Source organism: Hoplias malabaricus, chromosome 6, assembly GCF_029633855.1.
Source record: "Hoplias malabaricus isolate fHopMal1 chromosome 6, fHopMal1.hap1, whole genome shotgun sequence".
Lineage (NCBI taxonomy): Eukaryota > Metazoa > Chordata > Actinopteri > Characiformes > Erythrinidae > Hoplias > Hoplias malabaricus.
The window spans coordinates 30,881,715-30,909,684 of NC_089805.1; the positions used below are offsets into that span (position 1 = coordinate 30,881,715).

Consider the following 27,970-nt stretch of genomic DNA (forward strand, 5'->3'; position numbering starts at 1 on the left):
GTACGTTTGTGTGTATCTAAGTGTTTGCTTTGTTCTGACTTTGCAGTGAATGAGGGCGGAATTAAACAGGCCTCTAACTCCTGCCCGGACCCTGGGGAACCGGAAAACGGCAAGCGCATCGGCAACGACTTTAGGTAATCACCTATGGGCACTGCGTGTCCCTGCACTGGCCCCTGAGGAGGCCTGGGCACTAGCCAACCATTGCTGAATCTGATCTAGTGACTGCTGCACTGGTGCCACACGCAAGTGTGCATGTGCATACACAAACACACACACACATACACACACAGCTCGTAGTGAGCAGAGGACAGACAAATAGGGTGCTTTCTACACAGACATAGTCATTGAGCATGAAAAAGCTAGTTTTGAATGTTCTGTATTTACGTTGATTGGCATACATTTCAAATATCTGCTCAAGTTTGATTGTTATACACTCTGGACAAAAATTATTCCTGACTGAATTTATGAAGTAAATCTGTCCAATATTTCCAAATAATAGGATATTTCAAAACATTTCTTTCTTTAGATCTCGATGTTATTATTGTAAAATAGTTTATACAAAGTGGTTTTATTCTCCATATACAGAGGTATTTTTCTGTATTTTATCCAGTATTAAGAATTTTGTGGATTGTTTATATATTGAGTAACTGTAAATAATACATTGTCATTTTGGTCAGGTTTATAGACACCTACTATTTGAAACTCGTGAAGAATATTGTAATGAAACCATGTGTGTTTCTGGAACCAGACTGATTTTCTATTACTGAAGTCAGTGATTCCAAACATTTCAATTTCTTGCTGAAACACTCTGAAATCTTCTTGGGGATGAATTATCTCAACTAAGGTGACAGGAACAGGTCTTCGTAGCACTTCATCATTCTAAAACCTTTATTATATAAGCTGAAAAACCTAAGCATATGATGTCGGCTTCAGTTACCGAGACGAGAGAAGTTAGAACTTAGTGAAAGTAGTGTTGTTGTTTTCCTTATATGTGACATGCAGGACACAGCTGCAGGCCAATCTGTGAGTATTCTCTTTTACTGTAATTTATTGGAAGGCATTACAGAAAGCACCACCAATTTGATAATGCTGCATCTCCAAGGACATGCCTGAGCTCAGGCCCACAGCTCTTTATTTGTCTCTGCAGTGGTTTGCCCAGTTGAGCACTTGAGTTTGTTTACTCGGTTTCAGCCAGCCTTCTCTGCTCAGTCATGTCAACTAGCATGAAGTGTTGAGCGTTGAAGGGCACTGCCCGGATGAGAAGCGGAAACGTGTGGCTGCATTATGGATGCCGTGCCTCCAGACTGACACCTGTCATTAATATTGGTGGCACCTGATTACCTCCACACCCCACGTCCAATACCTTTGGTGAATATAAATCACCTTCTCCTCCACCTCCTTCCACTAAGAGCACTCGTCCCAATGTCATGCTAATAATGGCGCGACAGGGAGGCTGACAACATGCGTATGGAACACAGCGCTGCAGCCAATTAAGCCCAGCTAATTCCTACTGTGACACTGATGTAATCGGTGTGAAGTATTTGTGTAAAGCCGCTACAGAATGGCAGACAGACAACCAGAGTGAGCGCTTGGAAGCATTAATGCAGGGAAAAGTGCCAGTTTTCACAGTATCTCGCAGCAGCTTCTCAGTCTACCAGTTGTTTTATTTACTGTTACTCTGAGCTCACTGAACACACAAGCTCCTGTAATCCTTGCCATAACAGCCTGGATTTCAAACCATTCCACAGCCACACTGTGGACAACAGAACTGAACTGAATTTTAAAGAGCCTGTCTTACATCAGGGAAACCTTTTCAGAAGAGTTTGTTTAATGTTGAATGCTGCAAACATTTAAAAGGCTTTATGGCAGCATGGAATTATGTTTTATTTACAGTAGTGTGCCTGCCATACTTTAATATATTTCAGGTTCAAACTGTTATTTAATACAAGGGTTTTTTCAGCATCTGGAAAACATGCAGAAGACAGGTTTAACAACAACAAAAACATCTAAACTACCTAAAATATCTCTCTTCAAGGTCACTTCTCAGTAGCTGGTTGCATTTACTGCTTCTCAAGATTCAAATGACTGCGATTACTTTTCAGTCAATAAACACTTACCCCACGTTTTAGATGTCCAGTTTCAGCTTTCTGGTGCTAAATGTATTATTTTTCTTTTGTCTTCTTGTTTCTTAGTAACAGATTCTTGACAGCTCCACATCTATTCAGATTTATAACATTGAGTTATATATGGACAGAAAAACAAGTGATTTTTAAAGCGAGATTAGGGCTTCCTTTTTATCTTTTGACTAAACATTAAATGGTCTCCATCTTTTGCACAGTACTGTAATTTTCTTGTATCAATTATAGTGATTGTTCATAAGGAATCATAAAAAAACAAGAAACGTTGCTTTCTGAACTTGAATTGAAATATTTTATATAGTACATTATTGCATTTAAACTAAGAGCACAGCTACAGTGTATGTAAAGCACGTTTTTCAATTCAATAAAACTATATTGAATGTTGCCTCCTTTCATTGTATTCTTCAAGAGAAATTCCAACACAGTTAAGTGGATGAAATGCCCAAAGTACACTTTTTCAAACTAAATCTAATTTAATGTACTTTGATTTTTATTTCCGTTGAGGAGACACTCTAGATAGAGCGCTGAAGTTTGCCAAAGTGTTTTTGTAGAGTGCTGTCAAATCATGGGAAGTGCTTGTAGTGAAGGCACTTCCTCAGAGCAGAGCTGGCAAAAGAAGCGCTCTGTTTATATTTCCTTGTATACTTTTTTCCCTCTAGACTTTTATTTGAAGAGCTTTTTATAGTTTGTTTTTATGCATGTCTTTGTATACTTTTATTGAATCCATTATTAAATTCAAGTACTTGTGTGTGTGTGTGTCTCTTTGTGTGTGTTATTTTTGTGTTCTCTCCAGCATTGGTGCCACAGCCCATTTTACCTGTGACGAGGATTATGTGCTTCAGGGTTCCAAAAGTATCACGTGTCAGAGAGTGGCTGAGGTGTTTGCTGCCTGGAGTGACCACAGACCTGTGTGCAGAGGTGAGTCTCAGCATTCCACTGACCACTCCTGTACCAAACGTCCAATACCAAGTACTTCCTATGGCCAGAGAATCGATCAAGCGTTTGAGATTTGATTAGCTCAGCCCTTTGACCACCTTGCAAGCCAATCAGTGCTGTGTACAGCTAAAATTAGCACTTGGCATTACAACTACAGAGGAAAGTACCACAAATAAGGATCTGTTGGTGGTGTCTGTAGACAAATCTATGGCACAGAACACACTCCATAATTGTTATAATTAGAAAAACCACAGTGAAACCACCTTGTGTTTACTGATACATTCTACACTCATATATTGTGTTTTTTTTTGTTTGTTTTTTTATTGTTGCTGCTGCTGTTTTGTTAGTCTTTCTTCCTTTTTTGTAAGTGACCGTTGTGGTTTGTTGTGCATTAGAGTGTCTTTTTCCTTCAAGTCTCCCTGAGAAGGGTGCTTATCCACTCATGCACAACAACTGTGTAATGGCTGCACATTTAAATTTTACTTGTGTCTAGTTTAACTGTGCCTTGGTGTTTAAACATTGAAACTGGCAGCTGGTTTAACCACGGCATTAACACTGGCATTGCAGATATTATAAGTGACTTTTACAAAATTTTTATTTTCCACTTACCATGCCACATTAAATCATGGTGAAAACAGTTGCACAGGGTCTCATTGACCTCAACCTGTGGGCAGCAGTTTATTACCAATACATTCTGCTCATTTTCTTTCGGTTGGAACAGAGGAATCAGTTCTTGTAAATTTAAGATACTTTCTGTCCTCACGATCAGTTATGAGTTGAAACACTATCCCTTTTAAATCCCGATTTTTTTTTCCAAACTAGGCCACTCATATGTTTTGCGTGGTGGGAAATGTCACTCTGTCTGACTGAGCTCAGCCTGTAATCTGTTGCTTAGTGGCGTGTTTATAAATGAGGGCAAATCAGGGCTGATAACAGCTGTTTAGTGAGGCAGAGAATGTGTTCTTTAGAACTATTAAAAGCTTTAAAATGTAGAGGGCAAGTGGCAAACCTTATTTGGACTTAAAAGGGGTGCTGCCCATAACCCAGTTTTTCATAGTGTGAACTTTATTCCTTTTGATCTATTTTTTTTCTTGTCATTTGTCTGGTGGAATTGGATTGTTCATTTGCAGTGCACAGTCCCTTTCTGTGAAAACTGAAGTGGTGTCAGGGTCAGTGCTTGTGATCAGATCCAAATGTTTGAGGGGACCCTTGTGGCACCCTCTGTGTCAGAAAATGTTACCCACAGAAGTCAATTCAAAATGTCAAACTCAATTTGTAGCAAGGAGAGTTCGAGTAGCCAGGGTCTAAAGGGACTTTTTTTTTTTAAACACAACATTAATTCTTATTTGGTTTTAATTGGTTTGTTAATGCAACCGATGTTGCAGCCAAGGGAAGGAATAAATGTAATTTATTTATTGGAAATCCTTGGATGAATGTAATATCTGTATCCATTCCATATTATAATCTTTTAAAAAGCTGAATGCAATGTTTTTAGAAAAAAAAAATTTCTAAGAATGCTTTAGAAACACTCATCCACTAAATAAAGTTAAAAACATATAATATTTGAAAGGGGGCCATTTTACCACTTTTCCTAATGTTTGCACAGTTCCCTTTGGGTCATAAGGAAATTACTTGCTTTTGTTAAAATACCAAACGTATCAGAACGAGTCATTATCTCATGTTTTCAAACTTCGGCAACCTTCAAAAAACTGACTGGGTTGTGCTGTTGCGAGTTTTGTGCATTAATAGGCTCTTTATATTCCCGTATGCAAGGTTAGTTTGAGTTGTCATGTTTGCTGGAGAGAGTTGAGTTTTTAGAACATGAGACAGGTGGCATTCTGGTTGGGGTAGTGGAACATACATTGGATTCAAGTGTATGTAATAAGAGCAAAACAGTTAACAAGATACATACATTAAGAAAACCAGGGACATCCACATAGACGTCCACAACAGTACTGCAGTTTGTGCTCAAATACCTTTTTAAAAAAGCTTCACACATTTTTATAAGGAAAAAAAATTACTGGATACATGCAAGGTTTATTTTGATTAGGGACAATGTGAATTATGTGAATGTTAGAAAGTTCTCATGCTTTACAACACTTGTTAAAGCATGTTTGATAGTGTTATTGAACACATTTTGGACAGTATAGTCTATATTCAGCCATCATTACTTATACAAAGTATTGTGCTCTGCACTGACAAAATGAGCTTATAATAGCTTGAGGCACGGGAGATGCTGCATAACACACAGTTTTTAGGACAGAAGTAGCTGGCCTGGCAAATATGGTGCTGTCCAATAAAGAATCTGGGTATGCTTCAGAATCTCACTGATAATGTACTGTAGCTAGCGTCCTCAGTGCTTAGTGTGCTTGGTAAAACAGAGAGCCCAGTCAGAAAGCAAGAATAACATTTGTACTGAATCTTTTCAGAATGTATAACAAAATATCTAATTCCATTAACCTAAACCATTACCATTATGTAGCTTCCAAATTGCTGAAACCTTTCCATAAATGACAACTTGTCTTGTTGTACAGTGCACGGAAAAATAAAACACAGAGCACTGACAAAACTCATGTCTTAATTTATTAAATAAATATAAAAACATGTATAATAAATGATTGTAAATATGACTTGAGGCTGAAAATGTTTTACTTTAAAGTGGCAGTTCTCTACCCGACACCACTCGAGTGATGCTGTGTACATAACACTGAGTGCCACCTGGCTGCTTTGTGGAGAAATGCAGTGATCAGGAGGAGAATCGAGCTAAGAAAGTAATGGAGCACACATTGCTCTTTGCAGCATAGTGCAGCTCTGTGGCTGCTGACCTGTGCTGGGCTAGTGTTAATTAACATGCATCTTCTATCACTCCTTCTTTAAATCTGTTCTGCATCGAAATATCTCCTCTGACACTTTCCATTAAGTATCATATCTGGCTTAAAGTACCATTATAAATATGGATCAGTCATTGGAACAGGGGTAAGTAGTGAGCTTTAATTGATGTTGTGTCAACAGAAAGAACATTAATTACTCTGAAGAGTTTGTTTCTGTCTTTTGCGACAAGTGCATCCATCAGGAAAGGAAGGGCTTACTTTTTTTCATGTGGGAAGAAGCCCAGTTTCCACGGCAACCACAAAAATTGAGCCAAGATGTGTTTACCATATGTGACATCATAGATGCTTCTGCCTAACCAGTAACGATCTTAAAGCGACAGTGTGTCGTTCATGCTACACCGTTAGGGGCAAACTAACACACATTACACTGTTGCTGTATTTCAGGCAAGACAATTTAATTATGCATAATTAGAGCTTGAAATGAAGTAGAGCAACATGGATGACTCCGAGGCATAATTATTGTCTTTGAGGAGCATGCTGGGAAATCACACAACTGCTTTATTTTTTTCCCCTGACCTTTGGTTTTGTTCACCCTCATTGGTAAAATATGAATTTGTGATGTTTATTTCTGTTTTTCTAAAACAGTCAGAGGTGATTGGTTGTGTTTTTTATGTGGAATATTATACCCCTTTTCCACAAGTTTACACAGTTTTCTATGGTTTTAATAAAATACCTGTGGCAAAAAACACAAGCATCAAACAACACAGCCCCGTTCTCCCCCTCTCTAAACAAAACTGTTCAGAATGACTGGTTTCAGCACCCATTCTTCTAAATGAGAATGAGTCTCCCTTTGCCTCAGAGAGAGCCCATGTTCACTTGGTTCTCTCTACTTTTTTTTAAAACATTCCATCATTTCACATATTTTCTTAATTTTCCTGCTTGTTTTTTTTTTTTTTTTTTTTTTTTAAATTCCTATTTTTACTCTCACATGAAGGTGCATGTTATTTTTGCCCAATTTGTTGTAATTGCTTAAAATTGTCACCAAGTAAACAGAACCAGAGAACCACAGAAACTGGTTTGTAAAGGAAATTACCATGCCCCATTAATTTGCCAATTAATTAACTTCCTGTTTATTTCCTTGTGCTAGGTAGCTGTGTTCTCCTATAATATGTTTAGATTTCACTAATGAATGAATGGGGAAGCTCTATGTATTCAATAATTGTTCAAAACCATGGAGAATTTTTATTATTTCGCTATCAGTATCTTTACATGAAATATTCTTACACTGCTCGGACACAATTTTGTATTCTAGGGAAGCCAATTGGGTGGGTATGAAAATCCTGGGTATTCATATTAAAAATGTATTGAAACTGTGTAAATGTACAGAATTGTTCCATTAATTTTTCAAATGTTTTCTCTTGTGAAACTTATGAAGTTAAGTCAGAAATTAAAAATCCTCTCTTAGATTTTGATCCAAATTTGTGGCTTTTAATTTATCTCACACCTGCAGCAGTGGTTTCCTGGCTGACAGAACACAATTCTGGGAACAGTTTTAACTTTTATGGGTCTGAATTTACCCACCTCTGGTTTGCATAGCAGGGATTTCGTATTCATCTGAATAACTTAAGCCAAAAGTAAGGATGGCCCAATAATATATCCTTATTGAACAATCCTTATTTTGGCTTCAGTTAACTGGTTAACATGCTTTGTGAAATATCCTCATGCTTGATTTTCTGCTTGGTTTCACAGCTTATGTCTAATTCTAGGTTTGTAGTCCTTCTGGTGTTTGGGAATTTGTAGACCCTAAAAGCAATGATGGCAGGCCATTTAAAGTTACCTGAGCTGAACTGTGAAAGCCTTTTTTTGGAGTGAATTAATTGGTCCAAAAGGTTTAGGCTGGCCACAGACTCTACTTTATTAGCTCCTGTTCCTTTTTACTGAGCCTTTCATCTAATTCTGAGTTAGTCCAAAGTTCTGGTAGAAGTTAAATGACTGCTGAGGAATTTCAACTCTTGATGTCCTTGTGTCCACGAATGACTTCTTCAGCTTTGCATCTAAGACATTTGGGCACGTGAGGCAACACAATGCCATATGGCCACATAAAAAAAAGGCAAACGAAGACAGATGGTGCAAGCATGCCAGGCGTTTTCTGGACATTTGTCAGCAGTGTCCTGACAAATATGTTTGTTTTTCACTGGATGTCTTTGAGGTATGACTGATGTGTGTGGTGAGTTTTCCACACAAGTTGTGTTTATGCATATGGTGAGGTCTATTGGAAGCACCAGAGATGCTGGTTGCACACTTCCCTCCTGGCAAGATGGTAGTACTGAGTAATATAGCCAGCATCAGAGAGAAAATAAACTAACACACGCACTTCTGTTTTTACTGGGCCCAGCTGGTCTGCTTTCCTGGCCAATAAGAAAAGTGTAATACGATGGATGCAAATATTATTCAGAAAGGATAAAAGGGAATATGGTAGCAAAGCCGGAGACATGAGTCAGTTATGCAGTTGTGAGGGTATTGAATAAGGCTTTCTAGAAAATTACAATCATATCCAAAACACAAGGCATGATTCTGAAACTTGAAACGGTACTTAATTTGCATTATTAATTCTGTGCTCTCTTTGAATATATTGGATAGATGTCCAGCATATTAAAATAATAACCAGTATAGGTATCCAGTCATCGTCAGCAGATCTTGGACCAGATATCAAAGGAATGGAAGCATCTCATATCTGTAATACCACTGAACTGCTTAGCAAAGAGTAAAAACATTCTAGTGTGTATAGTGAAGGGCATTCCTCTAAGTTGTAGACCTGGTCTGGCTTACAAGTTAGTATTTCATGCAGAGTTTTACACAGCTTGCATTGGAAGTGGAAGTAACTGTAGTCCAAGTACTCTGGGCTTTTTATTAAGAAGAAAAAGTTACATTTGTTCTTTCCTCCTGTTCATTCACAGAGGTTCCATGTGTGTTATATTTCAGGACTCTTTCTCAACTTTCTGACATCGGTCCACTATTATGCCATATATATTAGTCATCTCTTCTAGGAAACCTCTAGTGTGCACTAAGATGTGTGATTGCAAGTCTCACTGCTGTTAGTCTAGTGACTAACATTAAGGCCAAGGCAACTCTAGGGAAAAGAGGTGAAACACTTGAAGCCAGGGTTAATATTGTCATTGATCATTGTGTGTGGCAATTGTTTTACCTTTAAAAAAATTCCTTTGCATTCTCAACCCTCCTAATCTTTACGCTGTGTGCTGAGTTGGCTTATTTTCTCCACAGAGGTCAGCTTCAATATCAGTAAGCATAAAATACTGAATATAGAAGGGGAAAGGAAAAGTGATACATGAAGCGGGACATTTTATCAAGCTGGATGGGCAATTATCTTGATGCCCAGAAGGAAATGCTTATCTGTTGGCCGGCATCCTGCTTGGAAAGGCCGGCAATAATTCTCGATTAAAAGGGACGATAGCACAACAGCCTAGCCCGAAAGTTCAGGCTAATGTAATTTAAAATAACTGACAGCGAATGACCGAAAGAACTGGAGAATTCAAGCATAAAGAGGGCACACTTCTACATCCTTTTCAATGACTGTTTCACTTTTTGTTTTCAGCACCATTATCTCATTCTTAATCTTAGCTACAGTCAGAGGCTCGTGCCTGATTCTTGTTGAGGCCAGGATCTTGTTTTGTGAAGGTGGGATAGGAACTGACAGGACATTGTTGTGCAAGTAATCAGTTGTTTGCTTACCCTCCTTTCCCTTAATTTTAGAGATAATTTCTCTCTGGCAGCTTAGCTATGGGCGAGATGTGCCCAGCCAAGGCCATTCATTTAGTAGGCCGTAATTGAGCTGTCAGGGACGGCACAAGCATGCGCAGATATACTGTATGTCACATAGAATACAGAAGCAGCCTGCTGGAGCAGCTCCCTGAACTCTTAAATCGCCCACTCGTCCATAAGTTCTTGATGCTGCTTTAACTTGATGGAAACACTAAAGCAACCTGAGAGATGGAGATAGTGAGAACAGGGCTGTGAGGTGTTTATGGAGCCCTGGTATCCATTCCTGAGAGGTAACAACGATATTGTAGCATTCTAGAGCTCTGAATGCACTTGAACTAATCTTTGCAGTGATTGCATGTAAACAAAAGCTGCTTTCAGAGTGAATTACAAGGATTCTGCATTTAAAATTCATATGTAATGACACACTTGGGTGCTCATGACTTAGTGACATCATATTTTAGCATAAACAAGCTTAAGAACTCATGTGTACGATGTCTATACTGTGCAGCAGTTGTGGAGATCTTCACTACAGAAATGAGACCCCTCTACTGAGACTGTCCATGATAGTAGGTGTCATTAATATAAAAAAGATCAGTATCAAGAAAATTACCTGTTTTCACAGAGGAATGAATGAGTTAATATAACAGATCATACAAATACTTCATTAAGGTCTCCTTCATTTAATACCCTTTACTGTTAGTGTGTACAGGAAAGTAAAATGCCTCTTCTGCTTTAACTGACTAACTTGCCGATTGAAGTACCCTCTTGTTTTCATTTACTGCTTGGCATCATCCAAAGGTAGAATTTGTTTAATGAACACAAAGACTAGGCTAACTGTGGCTGTGATTGTGTACATGTCCTAAACTAATTTGGATAGTCTTTCAATTTTTACTATTATTGCATTTGATTGCTGTACCCAGTGGCAACAAGAAGAATAAACAATCAACGATCTCTGTGTGGGACTTTGGTTTTATAAAAACTTAATTTTGTCATATATTGCCATATAAATTACCTCAGAAATTGTAAACAGGTGTATGTGAGGGGGTTAATCTCAAAGTGCTTGGCCATCAGCTTGGTCATAATTGTGTGTGTGATCCATAAAAAAGTGTTGTTTATTCCGTACGGCAGGCCATTATCTGCCCGATCAGTTTTGGGTGCACCCTGCGGCCTGTCAGGAACAGCTGCCCTCACCACTGGCAGCCTCTGTGCTCCAAGAACAGGACCACCCGCAGCTGAGGCTAATATAAAGGAAGATCCCATTCTCTCAATACCACTGCCAAAGCCTGGCCAGTTGTACAGTGCGTGGGTGAACAGTGTGTATCAGCATGGGTCCAGGCCCCCCGTCGCTGTCTCTTGTCATACACACACACAGGAGGTTTCCGGCACTTTGTCTCAGTGGTGCTGTGACCTTTAGCTATGCACTAAATCACTAGCTTCATGTCACCCGTGTGTCTGTTTGTTCCCGCGGCTACAGGCTGCACAAACTAATTAAGAAGATGCCACTTGAAATCATGCAGAAAATTGCCTAGATCTATATTTTCAGGACAGCCCAAGGGTATTCTCACTTAATCATAAATTTCTGTTCAACCATTTATAGGAAGTTTTCTCACCGATACTTGTATCTTTAAAAGGCATTGTGGACCCATTGTCATGTTGAAACTCTCTGCCAGGTTTGCTCAAATAATTAATTTAAATTTGATAGACAGCAAAATATTATTAATAATGTAATTGGCTAGATTTTTTTTTATTCATTTAGACCAGTCACTGAAATGTGGTACAATAAGAAATACAGATACTTAAAAATGACAGTTCTCTGGGTTTCAGAAATCTTGATCCTCCTCTTGTGGATTTTCCATATTGGTGCTTGATGCTGAGACCCTTTTGGCCCAGAATAAACTTTACGTCAAACGAGCCTCTGTGAAAGGGCTCATCAGAGGATACTGCGCTGATGCCTTGACAAGCAAATGACTTTCAGAGGAAAAAAAACAGCTTCTGGCCCTGAAGGGGCCCTCTGGTTCCCCTGTTCTTGCCTGAGATAATGAGTTATTTATTTTCAAAAGCAATCAAGATGTCAGAAGCCGATAGCAAAACCTGCTGCCATCTGAGATAATGCCTCCTTGTCTTTCATCAAATCCCTGTCACTTTGGCATCGGCAATGATAAATGTGCCAAAAATACAAAGGGCCGGATTTGGGGATGCAAAAACCCGTCTCCTTCAGAGCGTGCTAATTTTAAGATATCACTGTCACTGGCTCTGGGAGAAAGAGACCAGAGCGTGTCTATTTAACAAATTATAACTGGCATTTCTCTATTAAGATGACGAATCGTGCCCAAGTGTATTTGGCTGAGCCCCTCTCTGAATTAACTCGTTCAGCTGCCATGAAGTTAGTCGTCTGAATATTTGATTGGATTGCTAATCGTTGACAAATGGAGGCAGTTACAGCTGAGTGGTTAAGATTTGTAGGTAATATTTTGATATTTATCATGTAAACTCAGACATATTTTAAGAGTGGTTAAGTGAAATTTTTTTTGCCCTTTGTTATATCAGTATTCAAAACCTTTCGGTGGCATTAGTATCTGTTGCCAATGAACTGACTGACTTTATTTTCAGCAAATATCATTTCCAATTTGATCATCATTTTATCATCTTATTTCCCCTATTCTCTGTCTCTTTCTTTACAGTAAAAACCTGTGGATCAAATCTGCAAGGTCCATCAGGAACCTTCACATCTCCGAATTTTCCTATTCAATATGAGAGCAATTCCCAGTGTGTGTGGATCATTACAGCTAGCAACCCAAACAAGGTAAGCGGTCAAAACACATGAATATATGCATGAGTGCGGCAAGTGCCAATCTCCATCAGAGGAACATGAAATACCCTGAAATATAATGTGTCCTGTTGTTGTTATCTGCAAGACAAGGAGCCTTTCTTCTGTGAAATATGTGTGTTTCTTTTGTTCTGCAGCTGTGGTACACTATCTTAGAATGAATGATGGCACGAATAATGTCATCATGGCTACTCCTTAGTCAAAGCACCAAACTGAAAGGAGTATTTTAATTGAGTATTTTAAGCACTTTCCTGAAATTAACTGTTTAGCATGGAAGGTAATTGTTTAAAGCCGAAACAAGAAAAATTATTTTGCTCACAGGTAACTAAGAAACTGAGGTTCAACAACCTATGATTAGTTTCTTAAAATAATAATATGTTTAAAGCTTGTTGTGTAACAGTAACTATTTTCTGTTATTATTTTTTGGACTAGTATTAATTTTTATTTTTTATTTTTTCTTTGTTACACCCACAGAAACTGGAGTACAGAGACTAGAGTTATGCCAAGTTATTCAGTTCTGACTCATGCATCGAGGTCTGATCATTTTTAGCACTTTAGTGTGTAGTTCTCTCTGACATTTCCAATTCATTATTTGGAAATAAGGTTAATACGCAGTGTTAATAAGAAAATTGAGTTGGACAAGTTAGTTCACTAAAAATAAAAGCGATGTAAGTTGCCATTTCAACCAGAATTAATCAGGTAATCCCACTTCAAAAGGTCATGTATGCTTCCTCATTATGCATTAATATTCACATTAAACACTGGACAGGGACCAGACCTAAAGGCATAATGTTGGTTTAGAACCTTAATGCCATTTGATCAAACCATCCATACGTTCTCATTAAGTTTGTTAAAATAGCTCAGTGTGTGTGGTCTCTTCTTTCTGAAAACACAGTTGCAAATACATGTCTAGTCAAGATACAGTTGCCTGCATTTTGTTATGCATTACCATAGACACATTTATTTTATTATTAAATCCATTAAAACGTACAGTAGTTTTATGTTCTTTGGTCACGTACATGTTTTTCTAGCACAGCTAGTTGGTGTTATAAGTAGTGCCCTCCTGTGGTAGCACATTATTCCTTAGTAGTAACAGTAGAAAACAGTGTCATTATCACTGCGGCTGTTCTCAGTCTGCCATTCATAGTACTGCACAATAAATATTTGCTAATCGTTACCACATATTTGGCTTTTTCAGTATGTTATACTTTATCAAATTACTTGTTATGGTTCTTTACAGCCCCAAAAAGGGTTATTTCATTCTTACAGTGTCAGGTGTGTTACAATAGAGGAATTTTGAGGCTGTATATACATTTTTTCTAAAAAGTTTATCTAAAATCATATACAACATATTCTACATCTACCTGAAGGACCATTTCACCATGTGAACAACCATTATATTGGGCAAATCGTTTTATATATAGGACTATATAGAATATATAACCACTGCTTTTAATAAACCCTTAAAGAACCCTCTTTTCACAGAAGGTACATAAAAACACACACATCATAAATGGACTTCAGCTGGACAAATATATTACTAGAAAAATGTTGGACGTGACTCACAACACATCGCCATTGCAGTATGTAGCATTGTAATTGCAATATAGTATATTGTCCACCTTGTACAGCCTTGGCCATTAGTATTCCAGGTGTAACTCTCCCAGCTCCTGCTTCAGGGTCAGCAGTGCTGGTGTTGCTGGAGCATGGAGCACAGTGAGAGTGTGTGAGCGTCAGCTTCCCCTGACTGCCCCGTTCCTCCTGGCCTTCTATTTGATGGCTCTCTGCCTCCGTTCCTGTCCTTTTCCACATTTCTGTATGGCCTTGCCCCAACCCCCTACCCCCCCCCCCTCCACATACACACGCACACCCACTCTAAACCCGTACACTTTTATGGGTGGTCGTATAATGGGTTTTGTTAGTTACTGTGTGTGTATAGGTGGGCTCTGTCTGCTTCATTTGCAACAGTGTGGCTTTTATAGTCACACTTTAGTTTAATTTGCACATCTCAATGCGTGCTTAGACTGAGCTTGTGAAGGAGCTGAATTTAAAGCCTTTATTGTAAAGTAACCTTTTTTCTCATAGTTGTCTCCTTTTACTTATGAAAGTAATTAAATTGATTACTAACTTTTCATTAGCCGCACCTATAGTAATTGTATTTTTCATAGTCTTAAAAACAGCCCCTCAGTTATCAGGGAGAGAAACTGCGACATATAATCAGTAGGCAGTCAACCACAGTGAGAAAATCCTAGCTCAGACCTAGTCATTTCTGCTACCAGAGATCCTAGCACCTTAGCACTAACACTCACTGCTTTCACACTGAAAAATTTCCTGGCTCAGGTCTCGTCAACTCCACCACTGTGGTGATAAGCTTCTAAATCCACAGCAAGAACAGCTCAAAAAACACCACAGGAAGAAAAGCTCTTGACTGAGACAGAGGCATCTCTGCTACCCAAATGGGTAGGTCCCACAACAATGAGTTACAACAGTGAGAGGATCTGAGGCTCAGGCCAAGTCAACTTTTGTGATGCATTGGGACAGTTCCTGTCTCAGGACTAGTCATTTCCTCTACCGTGGTGATAAGCTTCTCAGTCCATAGGCAAGTCTGTTCCACCACAGGAGTGAAAAAATGTCCTTGGCTAAAGCCTAGGTAACTCTGATTACCCAGATAAGGGCATCCCCAGCTTGAATGCTACCACAGTCAGTTGCCACAATGCAAAAGCCTTTGGCTTAAGCATTGTCAGCTCCACAATCACAGTGTGACTCAGTCCTTGGCTTGTGGCTATTTAACCCAGTTACTCTTAGGGAAAGTGATGAAAAAAAATAAGCATGAACACATCACAAATAATACTAAAAAGAAAATAAGTTGACTTTCTAACCACACACACACAACCATGTGCACAAACACACAATGTGCTTTCTTGGATAGTGGGCTTGCATAGGTGGACACGCTGCTTCATTTCATGTGGCTTTCAGAGTCTCACTTGAATTTCATTTGCATGCCTTGGTGTGAGCTTGCACTGAGCCAGTGGAGAAGCAGTGAGTTGTGTTCATGTGAAACGTTTGATCACATGTGTATACACACACGTGTTTAAGTAGTGTCATTGTCCTCTCTTAAACCTTCAGTGCGAAAAGCACACAGAGAGTGAGAGAGATGCTACGACATTCAGGACAGAGTGTGGTGGCATTCAGCAGGGGGCTCATATTGATGAACAGGCGGTGGAGTGGCTCAGGACATGTGGATTGATGTCCCTCCAGCCCACATTCGTAATAACAGCTGCGACAGTGCTGCGGCCGTCTCTGTCTGCCCGCCACAGCGCCTCGTAATTGATTCGAGTTGATTTGAGTCACTAACGTTGCAATTCATCTCCAAATAACTGACCTCCCATGTATAACAAACAAGATTCCCTCTAGCAAATCTACTCTGGTCAGCTTCAAAGCCAAGGCCTGGGAGAAAGCGAGAGATGCTTGAGCGATTCTCATGGGCAATAAATCTAAGAGAACAAACCATTTCACCTGCTTAGTAAGTGGCTTCCATTGACCTTCCCTGCACCTGTCTGCACCAAAGTCCATAAAGAAGTTTTATTTCCAGTTCCAGATGCTTTCTGGAGGCCGAGTTCTGTGCCCATTGCCACGTGCCCACAAATGTCCAATTAAATTCCTTACACTCACTACTTTTGCCCATTCACCCTTCCATTACCCAAACTCCAGCCAGGGCCAGAAATATGGCTCCAAGGTTGAAGCTGGCACTTGTTTCTCTGTAACATGTCATTCTGCGAATCAGCTGAATGTTCAGAAGCCCATTATGAAATTGTCTAGACAATGTGCCACCGTATGACAGATAGAAGGTAGCATGAAAGAGCCTTGTGGCCTCCTTCCACAAAACCCACCTCCCAACCTGGCCACCATTTTATGGCTTTGAAAGGTCTGGGACTCTGCCAGCCAAATAGAGAAACTTGTTTTTCTATTGTTTTTTCCTGCAGCCTTGTCTTTGGCACACTGTCTTCAATAAATCAGAGACAATGTAGATGCCTCCTTTGAGAAGGTGACTGTTTTTTCATACATACTTATTTTATTTATTTATTTAAATAAAAATGGTTAAATTGTGGAGCCGGCCGGAACACCTGGTAAATTATTTGAAGGTTTGCTGACATTGAATATGTGAACTTTGTAAATGATGATTATAAATGAAAAGAACAGTGTGATTTGCAGTACTTTGCATTGCATTTTAGAACAGTGGAGACACCAGCAAGGTTATAACCATGTTCTTTGAATAAGAATCCTAAATGTTACTGTGATGTGTAGCTTGAAATAAGTCATATCCTGTGTACATCCAAATTCATGATTTATTACATCATAGTCCAAGGCACATTGCCTGGTTTAATAATCACTGCCACGTCTTTCGTGCCATTCGTGAAAGTGTAGCTTTGATTTTGTTGAGACCAACATTACTCAATTATGCTGTAAAAAGGAAAAAGTCATTGTGGCACGAGTTAGATCTTTGATGGAAAAAGGAGCACTTAAGGAGACCTGAAAGTGATTGCATTAAATTGGAGCCTCTACAATGTTGCCAGATGTCTCTGCCCTTCTTCAAGTGAGGGATGGCTAATGGCTGCTTACAGCAGAGAACATTATTGCTTCATTTATTTTTGGCAGACACAATTTTAGTGTGCCAATTTATTTATATTGCGCTCCCTGCTTTAACCTTGGTGAGAGGGAACGCTAGGGTGTCAGGGCTTAATTCAATTTGGAGACATTAATGCTTGACTCTTCTGCGGCTTTTGCGTGGACCGAAGGGTCAGTGGTTTGGACTGAAAGGGCACTGACGTGTGATGGCAATTTTTTTCCAGGACAAACCAGGTATCTAAACCCTGCAAGTTAGAAAGTTCCTTTGAAGATAACTGTGCAACAAGTACACTTACTGTAAATTCTTGGAATTACTGGTACGTGTGACAGTATCATAAGCACAGCCCCGATATATAGCCTAATTAGTCCTGGAGTATAAACCACTGCAGCAGAGTGCCGTCAGGGATGGCTGTAGATACTGAAGAATGGCTTCAGGCTTGTGTTTCAATGTAGCATAGCTCCTCTAAAGTGTCCTTTTGCTTCTACCTCTGAAACATCCCAGCAAACTCAAGCAAGTTTATCACTTATCACATCTCTGAAGTCAGACTAACTCACTAGACCATTGTCTTCATCCTGATCTGCAAATATGAAGAAAAATCTTGTGCTCAATTTATCAGTACCCAGACTAAGCCCTAGTCATACACAGATTGACTGGGACAATGGGCAAGCATTTACATTCAGATTCTAGACAGGGCTGTAATGACAGGGCATGTAATGAGTTATAATCCAGCGCTTGAGAGGGGTAGTCAAATATGAACTTCAATTAAAGACAAAAATTCTTATATTGCTTGAAGTTTACTCTGCTTTATTTTTGTTCTATTTTTGCACTCACAGACTTGTCTGCATATAGCCTACAGCTTGTATTTTGTTCCAGCTGTGTGCTGGCTACTTAAAATACCCAAGATGTATAATAATTTTCATGGTGATATAATCATTACTGGACTCCTAGATTCACTGTTCAGCCCTCCTGGGGAGTTGTTTACTCTGGTTATTATGATTCAAATATTAAATCAGACTTTGTGTTGGGCATGAATCAAACCTGCCTTGCGCCCAATGATTCCAGGTAGGCTCTGGACCCCCGGCGACCCTGAACTGGGTAAGCGGTTACAGATAATGAACGAACAAATGAATGAATGAATGAATCAGACCTGCCATTTAAATGTATTTGGGCTAGGCTTCACACTGGGATTCAAACTGTACTCTTACAGGTGGCTGGAAATTTTCGAACAGAGGTCAGGTAGCTCTTGAGCAGCACAAGCATATGTCTGGTGGTTCTTTTGGCCTTACTCATTATCCTCCTCTGAATATATTGAGATGGGCGAGGGTTCACAAATTGTGTGTGTGTGTGTGTGGAGGTGAAACAATGAAATAACATCAGCTGAGTTGGGACAACAAAATAAAATAGATTCATGTTTACAGATATTCAAGAAAGTAAATGCACAGTGGTGCATCATACATATCTAGTTTAGGAGTAAATGCCTCCATACGGAGCTCTGTATTGATTGCTGTGTTGGGAAATAAGATGCATGAGACAGACAAATAATTACCTAAGGCTTTTCACCGACTCTGAGCACAACCCCTGACTGTTCTTTCCATCGCTAGCAACAGGCTTCTCACACACATTTTATGTATGCTAAAGTGTATCCTAAGCACATGGAGAACCCTCACTTTCTTTTTGAATAGTAATGGGACTGGTTTGGATTTTTTATAAAAAATCTTCCCTTATATATCTTACCTTATTGACAGAAAAGTTAAAAGTACTATTTTGAGAAAGGTCTTATCTGAAATACAGGATGTATGTTATGTCGCCTTGTGGTGCCCCGGTATTTAAAACGATGGTCTAAAGCATAAAGCTGGTTGTATTTACCAGACTGTATTTGTCAGGAGGATGTAGTTACATCTGCAGATGGAAAGGTCAGCCTGCACACAGGTCAGTTTGCTTTGCAGCAGTTTAGCGATTAAAGTGACGAGTTTTAACAAACATGTTGGCTTGCTTTCCTCTAGAATGTGAAGCCCATGTTCACAGCACACTCCACTGATGCACTGGCCCAATATGCAAAATGCGGGGCATTAATATGGGGACAGTGATGAATCCAGAAAAGGAAAAGAGCAGGTGTTCAGATGTTTTCATTATTACAGACGAGGCCTGTAATCATTCAGGCAGATTATTTTGCAACCCCACTACATTAAACAGCTGTAGTGCATTAGATATTTATTTATTTATTATTTTATTTTATTTTTTAAAGCATGTTAAGCATGTTATATTTTAAAGCAACTTTCATGAAGATCACCTGGACTACCTTAATGAATCATGGCAGCTATGAATGTAAATTAAAGAGAAGGTTACGAGCAAATGGACTACAATTCTGTTTGTTTTACATTTTTTTTATTATGTTCACAGTGCTATGCCATTTATCTATGCAACAGTCAACAATATGCAATTTTTTTTATTTAATTATTTCAAAACCCCTTTTTAGTGGAAAATCTGTATAGCCCTGTGTAGTCATATGAATATATACAAATATGACAGCAAATTCTGGTTTGCCTCTAGTAGTTAATGTCCAATTAGTTTTCATATATATATAAAATTTCATGTAGATTAGTTCCCACATATAGCTCATTTAAATAAGAAATTACATATAAACCGATTGCAATATTTTATTTTATTTGAAAATGTTAGTATGAACGTCTAAGTTAATGAAAATAAGTCAGCTTCATTTAACTTTCTGTTTCCTTAATGTGCTATAAATATATCTTTTGAGTTGGCTGAGAGTGTTCCCAGAAGGCATCAGGTATGAGCTCAGAAAAAAGCCATACTGAGTCATAGATTTCCATAGGCAGCAAACATGGCCTTCTATAAGAATAGAAACAGAGCCCTTAGCTTCTTCTTACCTAGATCCAGGAGACAGTCCAGAAGACCTAGAACACCTTGTCTTTGAGGATAAGAGAAGTCCTGTGTCTTCCTGCCTAGCAGAAATAGACTTAGGATAGTGGCAGGTCTAATCACCACACATGTCTTGTTCCTATGGAGGAGCTCACTTGCTTGTGCTTAAGGTTCTCAGAGGTTTAACCCATTATGTGCTCACAGTTTTATCACATAGAAAATGCTGTACTTTCACCTCATTGATCTTCCTTATTGGAGATATACGCGTAGAAAGGACATTAACCTCAAAGGAGAAGCTAAGGTCAGCTGTATCTCCACTCTCTTAATGTGGTCATTCAATTAGAGTGGACTTCCCTCCCCCTATTTTGGCAGGCTTTATACCAAAGAAAGATGGAGGCCTGCTCTCAGCTTGCACAGGATATCATGGGGAAAATGCAGATCATACACAAGATAGAATGTCCTTGTGACCTTGAATTATTAACCCATGCAAACTATAGGGCTTAAAATGTGTTATTAATAGTTTGATAAACGTAGCTACAGAAGGCTTTATCAATAGTGTATACAAATTATGAAATTATGATGAATTATGATAACTTTGGGATTATTGTTTACATCTTACCCTTTACATCCCTGACCACATTCATTTCATTATAATGGGTAGTTCCCAAAATATTACCTTGCTTATTTGCAGTGGAATGTTTGTCCTCAGTGTTGATTAGCATTGGACACCCAACCTTAAAGCCACTAATAGATAAAATAAGTGATCTGTAAACGTTATATAATCTCTAATTCCTATAATTTGGGTAAATATTTGTATACAACACTTCTGTCAAAACACACTTCTGTGTTCTTTGCACTCTGTCACTCGCACTAATTTTTACATCACTTTAATTTTACAATTCATTCCCAACTGTAAACTGTGAACCCAGGCAACACTAACATTTTAACTAGATTATTTTGTCTCTGAAAGCATATGGACAAGTCATTGTCTCCCACTGTGTCGGTTGATTGACAGATGAATCTGTGCGCACACTAGGGGGGCAAAATGAATTCATTGCTTCTTTTTCCTACCCAACTGTTTTAATGGCTTCCTGGAGGGAAGAACAAAAGAAGACACATACTGATGCCTTGAAACAAAAACAGTATATTGAATATGTAGTTCCAAAGTGTTTACATCCCACCAGTGCAGCAGATTTATATAAATCACTGTAAATCTTTGCTATCAAAGCCTTGTTTACTGCATTGGAATTTGTACCCCAAAATTGTAAATAGTAAGGATGATTGTGTACACTTTTCTGTAGCATTTATAATAATAATAATATAACTTTTATAAAGGTCTTTTCAAAAACCCTATTACAGTTAATATGGATAATAATACAATAGATAGAAAACATGAAAATAAACTATTATGGTACTAGGAGGCTAATTGCAAGGAAGAAAAGGTGAGGTTTTGAGCTGAGATTTGAAAGAGAATACGGAGAAAGCATGTGTATTGTTGTGGAGCTCTTTACTGTGAGAGAATGTGGCTGCTGTCCGTTTGAGAGCATGACTTTTTTTCATCAGTGTCACTTGGGTTTCGCATAGCTGTGAGATGACAGTCTGCTGTGAGCAATAGCTGCAGAGCTGGAGGGGAAGCATGATAGTGTTAAGGCGCCTCTGTGGGTGGATAGCTGTTCACCCAGCCCTGTCTGAATAATGTGCAGTGTATGAAAGCATGTGCATTGTGGCAGAGTGCTGATTGCCAATTTGCATTTTGAGGTCTCTGAAGAAAAGCCCTGTAGTGTAGGGTCATAGGTCTAACAAAACCTTTTAGCCTTACTGGAGGAGAAAAAAATATATTTACTTCAGTATATGTTAAAGCAGTAATTCATCCCATTTAAGGGAAAAAAACTGTATTAGTTTGCGATTTTGATTATTTCCTTCTTCCAGAGTTTTCACTGATCAACTTGACTTTAATCAAGTTTAATATCAGTTTTGAATTTGATGCCTGCAACATACTGTGCAGAGTGAAAAGTTACACCATATTGAATCATACCACATCAAGAGAATTGTGAATGTCTTCAAAAACAACAATTCTCAATACAAGGACACAACGAATTTAGGTCTGTCACCATCTACCATACATATTACTGTGATAGATCCAGTCAGTTTGGAGATATCTGTGTGTAGGGCAAGGTTGGATAATAAATAAACATACATATAGATGTGCTCAGGATTACTACAGAAACCATTTGTCCAAAAGACAATGGAAATGTGTCATGTGGTCGATATCCAAAAGAAAATAAAACCTCCTGTTAGTAATTTACAGAATGTCATAAAGGAATCAGGCGGCAGCGACCAGAGAATGTTGAGCAACTGAAGTCCTGGATTAAAGTAAAATGGGCAAAATATTCACCTGCAAGACTTGGATACAAACTCTCAGTTCCTAAAGGATTCTAAAGTATAATAAACAGGAAGGTGATGTAACACAGTGGTGAACATGCTTCTTTCCCAGTTTGGTTGTGGTTGTGAATGTTCATGTTGTTGTCATTTTGAGCATGTTGCAGCCATCAAATTCTAAGTTTATTTATATTTATAAAATGTTTTCCATCTTTTACAGACATGGGATTTGCAAATGGAAGTTGGTGTTTTCAAATATAGCGGAAAAAATTCTAAGAATTTGCAATGACAGTTATGTATGACTGGACGCAGTAATGCATGTATCCGGTGGTAGTAGAACATGATTTGAAGGAAGCTCATGCATGAGTTCTTTTTCATTCCAACATCTTTGTTCAGTGGACAGTATGTAGTTACGTGTGCACATCACAGGTTGTAGACTGAGCCGGTTCTACGGTGGTGCACCAGCTCTGAGCTGATGCTGATTGTAAATTCCAGTAGCAGAGGGTGCAGCAGGTGGAGCAGAAAGCTGGGAGTGATCACGGATCCCATTTCTGTAAGCCTAATCTGGGGAAAATGAAAATATGGATGGCCCTAGGGGACCCAGAAACCCAGCTTATATATTCCTCCATTGACAAGGTACTTGATCACACCCCCTTTTCGTGCGTGTGTGTGTGTGTGTGTGAGCAAAGGGTTGTCAAGCTCCCCCTTAGATCTTTTTTCAGGGGAAGTGGGTGAGTCAGGGTCCTTTGCTCTATATGGCTCCTTTCAACATTGCTGCTCAGCTCTGTGCCCTCTTTGATTTTGTTGAAAGTAATGACATATGTTAAAATTACAGCTGAAGTGCATACGACCTGTCCCCTCCATCACAAGTGCATATGGACATTTATACTGTGTGTATACGTCCATGTGTCAGCTGCCTTTATATTACTCATAAACAGACTGGAAGGTTCATTTCTGGACGCGCTGGTTCGTTTAAGGGCTGCTCAATGCTGGTGCTTCAATACCAAGTCCCGTATCATTGGTTACCCCATTCAGTCTGGCTGAAATAGATCGGTCTGACTCAACCTCATTCTCCACACATGGGGATGTTTCATAGTCCTGGCTGCTTTATTGTGAAGTAATAATTCTGCTCGGTTGGTTCATAGCTTTGCCATTCAATACTGTGCTTCACTGGCTTAATTATGGCACATGCATTAGTCTGACTTCCGAGCTAATACTCATGACAGCAACAGGCTGGCTTCAGCCTTCTGCACCTCACTGAATATTCAATAATTTGGACTTGTTTAATGTAATTGTTCAAGATCAAATATCCCTCTGACTCAGAACACACTTATAATGGGACTTATTTAACTGTTGCTGAATTCTGAAAATAAATAGCAGTGAACAAAATATGGAGCACTGTAACTTGAACTGTGGGATAGGATACAGTATCAGTGCTAGGCTAAGACTGAAGTAAAAGAGCAACAATCCTGGAGGAGGAAGTATCCAGTAGCAGTTATGTTGGTTTTGTAGCGGGCACTGGACTGGGAGGTTCTGTGTTCATTTGCAGAATGTAAAAAAATAAATAAATAAAATAAAAAAAAACATCTACCTCTGCAATCAAATACTCACACACACACACATGCACGCACAATAAAATTACAGAATTTTAATTGCTGTAATTATGCTTGCTATTGTTTATCAAGATGTCTTCACCATTATCAGCCCAAGTGGATCTCATATATATGTGACACCCATGAATCATATGCCATGCTAAAGTGCTCATTACTATGGAAACTAGTATTAGAAATTTCTCTCAGAATCACTCAATAGGGAGTCGAAATGAAAAGTTCAGACCTGCCAATATTTTAGCCCTATGAACCTTTTTCTTCTTTTTAAGCCTCATTTTTACCTCTTTGACTAAATCCCAATTATCCAGAAGCTGTTATAGCCTTTTAAATAACTAAATTGGAATGAATCTATTGATTCCTGAAACTTTAATGGATGTAACTAGTCAGACTGCTGTTATTTTGTCCTCAGTTTTTTTTGCCATATGGTTGAGTTCCCCATCAGACACAGAGAAGAAATTGGGAGACGCTGTCTGTGTCCTGGGGGAGAGAGGAGGAGATAAATAGGAAAATGTCCTCGCAGAGATGCTAATTACAGAGAGAGAACTTTTCACTTTCCAATGGGCTGAAGAGCTTGGCTGGTGCTGCCCAAATCCACAGTCACTCCACTAATAACTTTAGAGAAATAATGAGCTGTACATGAAAAGTACTAATGTTTGACTGTCCTCTCAGGAGAGCGTTGTTTGAATTCTTTATTGGTATGTCTTTGATAAATGATATGCCTTCAACAGAGGCAATTATATTAGTTACTGAACTGTTAATACCATAGAAATGAATGTAGACCTATAATTCTGTGACTGTCTAGACTTTTCTGGAGTTTAACAAAACCCAACTCTCTATCTGATGACATTCATAAGCCAGACCTGAACATCTGTACTGTGTTTTATGATGTTGTTGCACCCACCCCCAGTCCAGTCCCCTTGCCAAATGTAATGATAAATATATTTAGACACTATTTCAACTATTTTACACCTTAGGTAGAATCTTATGTAGAAAGTACCCAAACTTTCTTTGATGTACATCACTGAATTGCACCCCTTTGTGAGGCAGTTCTTAAATTTGAGTTACTGGCACCACCTTGTGGAGAATTTTATGATCACTGGGCATGAATGAGTATGTTAGTGAGTTACAAGCCAGTTTTTAGCTTTGTGTCTAAAAATTGAGAAGGCTGGTGCTGCAGTACCTGAATTCCATAGGGAGTTGGATGTGATCCAGCACCTCTCTCATTGTGTTTTAATTGGATTAGACTACTCCCAGTAGAACCAAACCCTTACCCATACCCTAACCCTAACTCCCCATGAAGAAGTAGTTGGATGTGGGCAGAGCTGGATGGGATCCACGCCACCCTGTGAATTTCTGGTTCTGCAGTGAGGAGTACTTGTAAAATTTGGCTTCATATTGTGCTGCTAAACTTATCAAACTGGTGAGTGAAGTTAGTGTAAATAGTCTTGCAGTTGGGGAAAAGAAAGTGCGATAGCAGCTTTAAATTAGCTTGCTGAGTAACTAGGTGGGGCTTGTTAACTACACGTGAAATATATTCACTGTAATACTTAAAAATCAGACTTTGACTTTTGAGACAGGTTTCTGGAAATGTGGATGCCAAATTCAGCACTTCACTCTCAAAATAAATATTGCATCTCTTTTATTTTTTGTTTGTTTGGTTGATTGTTGTCAATGTTCGCTTCTAAATAATAATACTGCAAAAAAATGAATCTATAAATGGTAAAATATTCTTTCTCAGCCAAGTCATGGCTTTTATTTTAGGGAAACTGGAAATATATGTATTCTAAATATGCAATAATTAAGTGATTTTCCCCCCTCTGTTTCAGTTTTATTGCAGAATTTGAATTGATATGTACATGAACCATAAACTCTAATCCTGGTCATTTCACGCATCATTAAACATTATGCCTTATTTCTGTGTACAGGTGATTCAGATTAACTTCGAGGAGTTTGACCTGGAGCTGGGCTATGATACACTAACCATTGGAGATGGTGGAGAAGTGGGAGACCCCAGAACAATCCTGCAAGTGTGAGTGCCTCAGCTTTGCCATCTGTTTGGAAGCCAACATTTCTTTAGTGTAGCTAATTAGGATCCAGTATCAATGCTCTGTTCTCTTGCCCGCTGCTTAGTTTGATCCAGGCAATTTGTTTAAATAACGATTTTCATTATCAAGGTAAGCTTAACAAACAACTTACATAAGCTGCTTTGTGATTCTCTTGAAGACTCAGTTCAATATGGAATTTTATTTTATATTTTATTTATGTTACTTTTCTTCATGTGTTTAAATATGTGCCATATATTTCTCTATTTACATAGTTTGACAGGCAGCTTTGTTCCTGATCTTATCGTCAGCATGACCCATCAGATGTGGCTCCACCTCCAGTCTGATGAAAGTGTGGGGTCCATAGGATTCAAGATTAACTATAAAGGTAAAGGCAATGTGAAACATTTATTTCTGCTTTTTTTTTTTGTGAGCGAGAGAGAGTTGGAACCTTTTGGAGAATAGCTTCCTACTTTGACAGGAAGAGGCCATATGATTATTATATAAATAAACCTACTACAGATCAGTTTTTAGTTGAAGTGCAGGTATAGATATTAATGGTAGCAGTAGAAACACATTTACTTGCTACCAGCAGATTCAAACAGCTCCTTAAAAAGGCTGTGATCCCCTGATACCCCTGAACTTTGCGGTTAAGTCAGGTTAGAAACTTTGAATATGTTATTTAATTTTGATTTACGTGTAATAAAAGACAAGAATATGAGTTGTTTTTCTTGCTTTCCTCCTGTATGAATCATGTAAAATAATTGGCTTTCCAGTTCCCGCAGCAAGACTGAACCAAGATCAAGTGGAGAACTATGTAGGGGCAGTGATGCTTATTTTAGCTCTAGAGTGTTTTAATCAAACCTATAAAAGGACACAGGCTTGTTGGGGAACGGCGTTTTAACCTTTTCTATCTGAAGTTAAAGTTCAGTGGGACTTCAGACATCAACATCGCATTCACACTAGCAAACAAGCAGCAAGAAAATCCTTAGCGAGCTGAGACCTTGAGAGAGAAGTAGGAAGAAAGAAATGAGAAAGTCTTGAACAAACAATCAGATTGGTGCGTGGAGCAGATGCAATCGAATGCTGCTGTCAGGAGAGTGATTCGTTCATCACACTTGGCCGAAGAAGTGAAAGAGGACCAATATTTCTACCTCTGTCCACAGGTGTGTCGGGACACAATAGCAAAGGCGACTGGGCTGCATATGGTCTATATGCTCCAATAACAGCTTTGGACAACTATTCAGCTTTAAGAGCAAGGCAAAATAGGCAGTTCACACATAAGGCCACTCGGATGTGTCAGTGCCATTCGCTGCATGAAACAGACTTGCATTCTTCCAACTTGTTTCTCATGCACTCGATGTGAGCAAGAGTCCCTACAAAACCCATATCTTTGATTATCTCTCCTGCCTCAAGGTTTAGTAATAAATTAATGTCAGTGTGATGAACAGCATGCCATTCGGGGTAATGAGAGGAAGGAAGAGGGAGAGGAAAACAGGAAAAGAGTCAGTAGAACACAACAGATATGCTATATGATACTTCTGTGAGAGATATGTTTAAAAAAAGTCTCTATACAGAAATAGTCTTTTATTAAAAAAGATCAACCAGTAATCCCAAAGAATATTTCACAGGACAGGTTAGTGAATTTTAATCTACAATTTCATTTCTTTCAGATGAAATATAAGGGAGAAAGTTCTGGGTTTTTTGATGGAGAGTAGCTGCAGCAGTGTGAAAAGACACTTTCTGAAAAGAAATTTCCCTGCTGTCATTTGACTAGCTGCAGTTATTTTACTAAAGGCCCCTGGCTTGTGAAGCTCCAGTTGGAAATGTACCATTCGTTGGTGTGTGTTATTATGTCATTCAGCTAGAACGTTAAAATGACCCCTTTGTTTCTATACACACTGTCCATAATTTCAG

At 38.8% G+C, this 27,970-nt stretch overlaps 1 protein-coding gene across 3 annotated transcripts in view; it reads left to right on the forward strand.

Annotated features, from left to right (window-relative positions):
• The window catches only part of csmd3b (CUB and Sushi multiple domains 3b), a 484,418-nt gene that overhangs the window by 290,424 nt on the left and 166,024 nt on the right, over positions 1-27,970 (forward strand). For all 3 annotated transcript variants that reach the window (XM_066675840.1, XM_066675838.1, XM_066675839.1), the window contains exons 8-12: positions 47-134; positions 2,932-3,056; positions 12,367-12,488; positions 25,937-26,040; positions 26,329-26,441. In XM_066675840.1, coding sequence (XP_066531937.1) covers positions 47-134; positions 2,932-3,056; positions 12,367-12,488; positions 25,937-26,040; positions 26,329-26,441 — 552 coding nt within the window. The remainder of the gene's footprint in view (positions 1-46; positions 135-2,931; positions 3,057-12,366; positions 12,489-25,936; positions 26,041-26,328; positions 26,442-27,970) is intronic.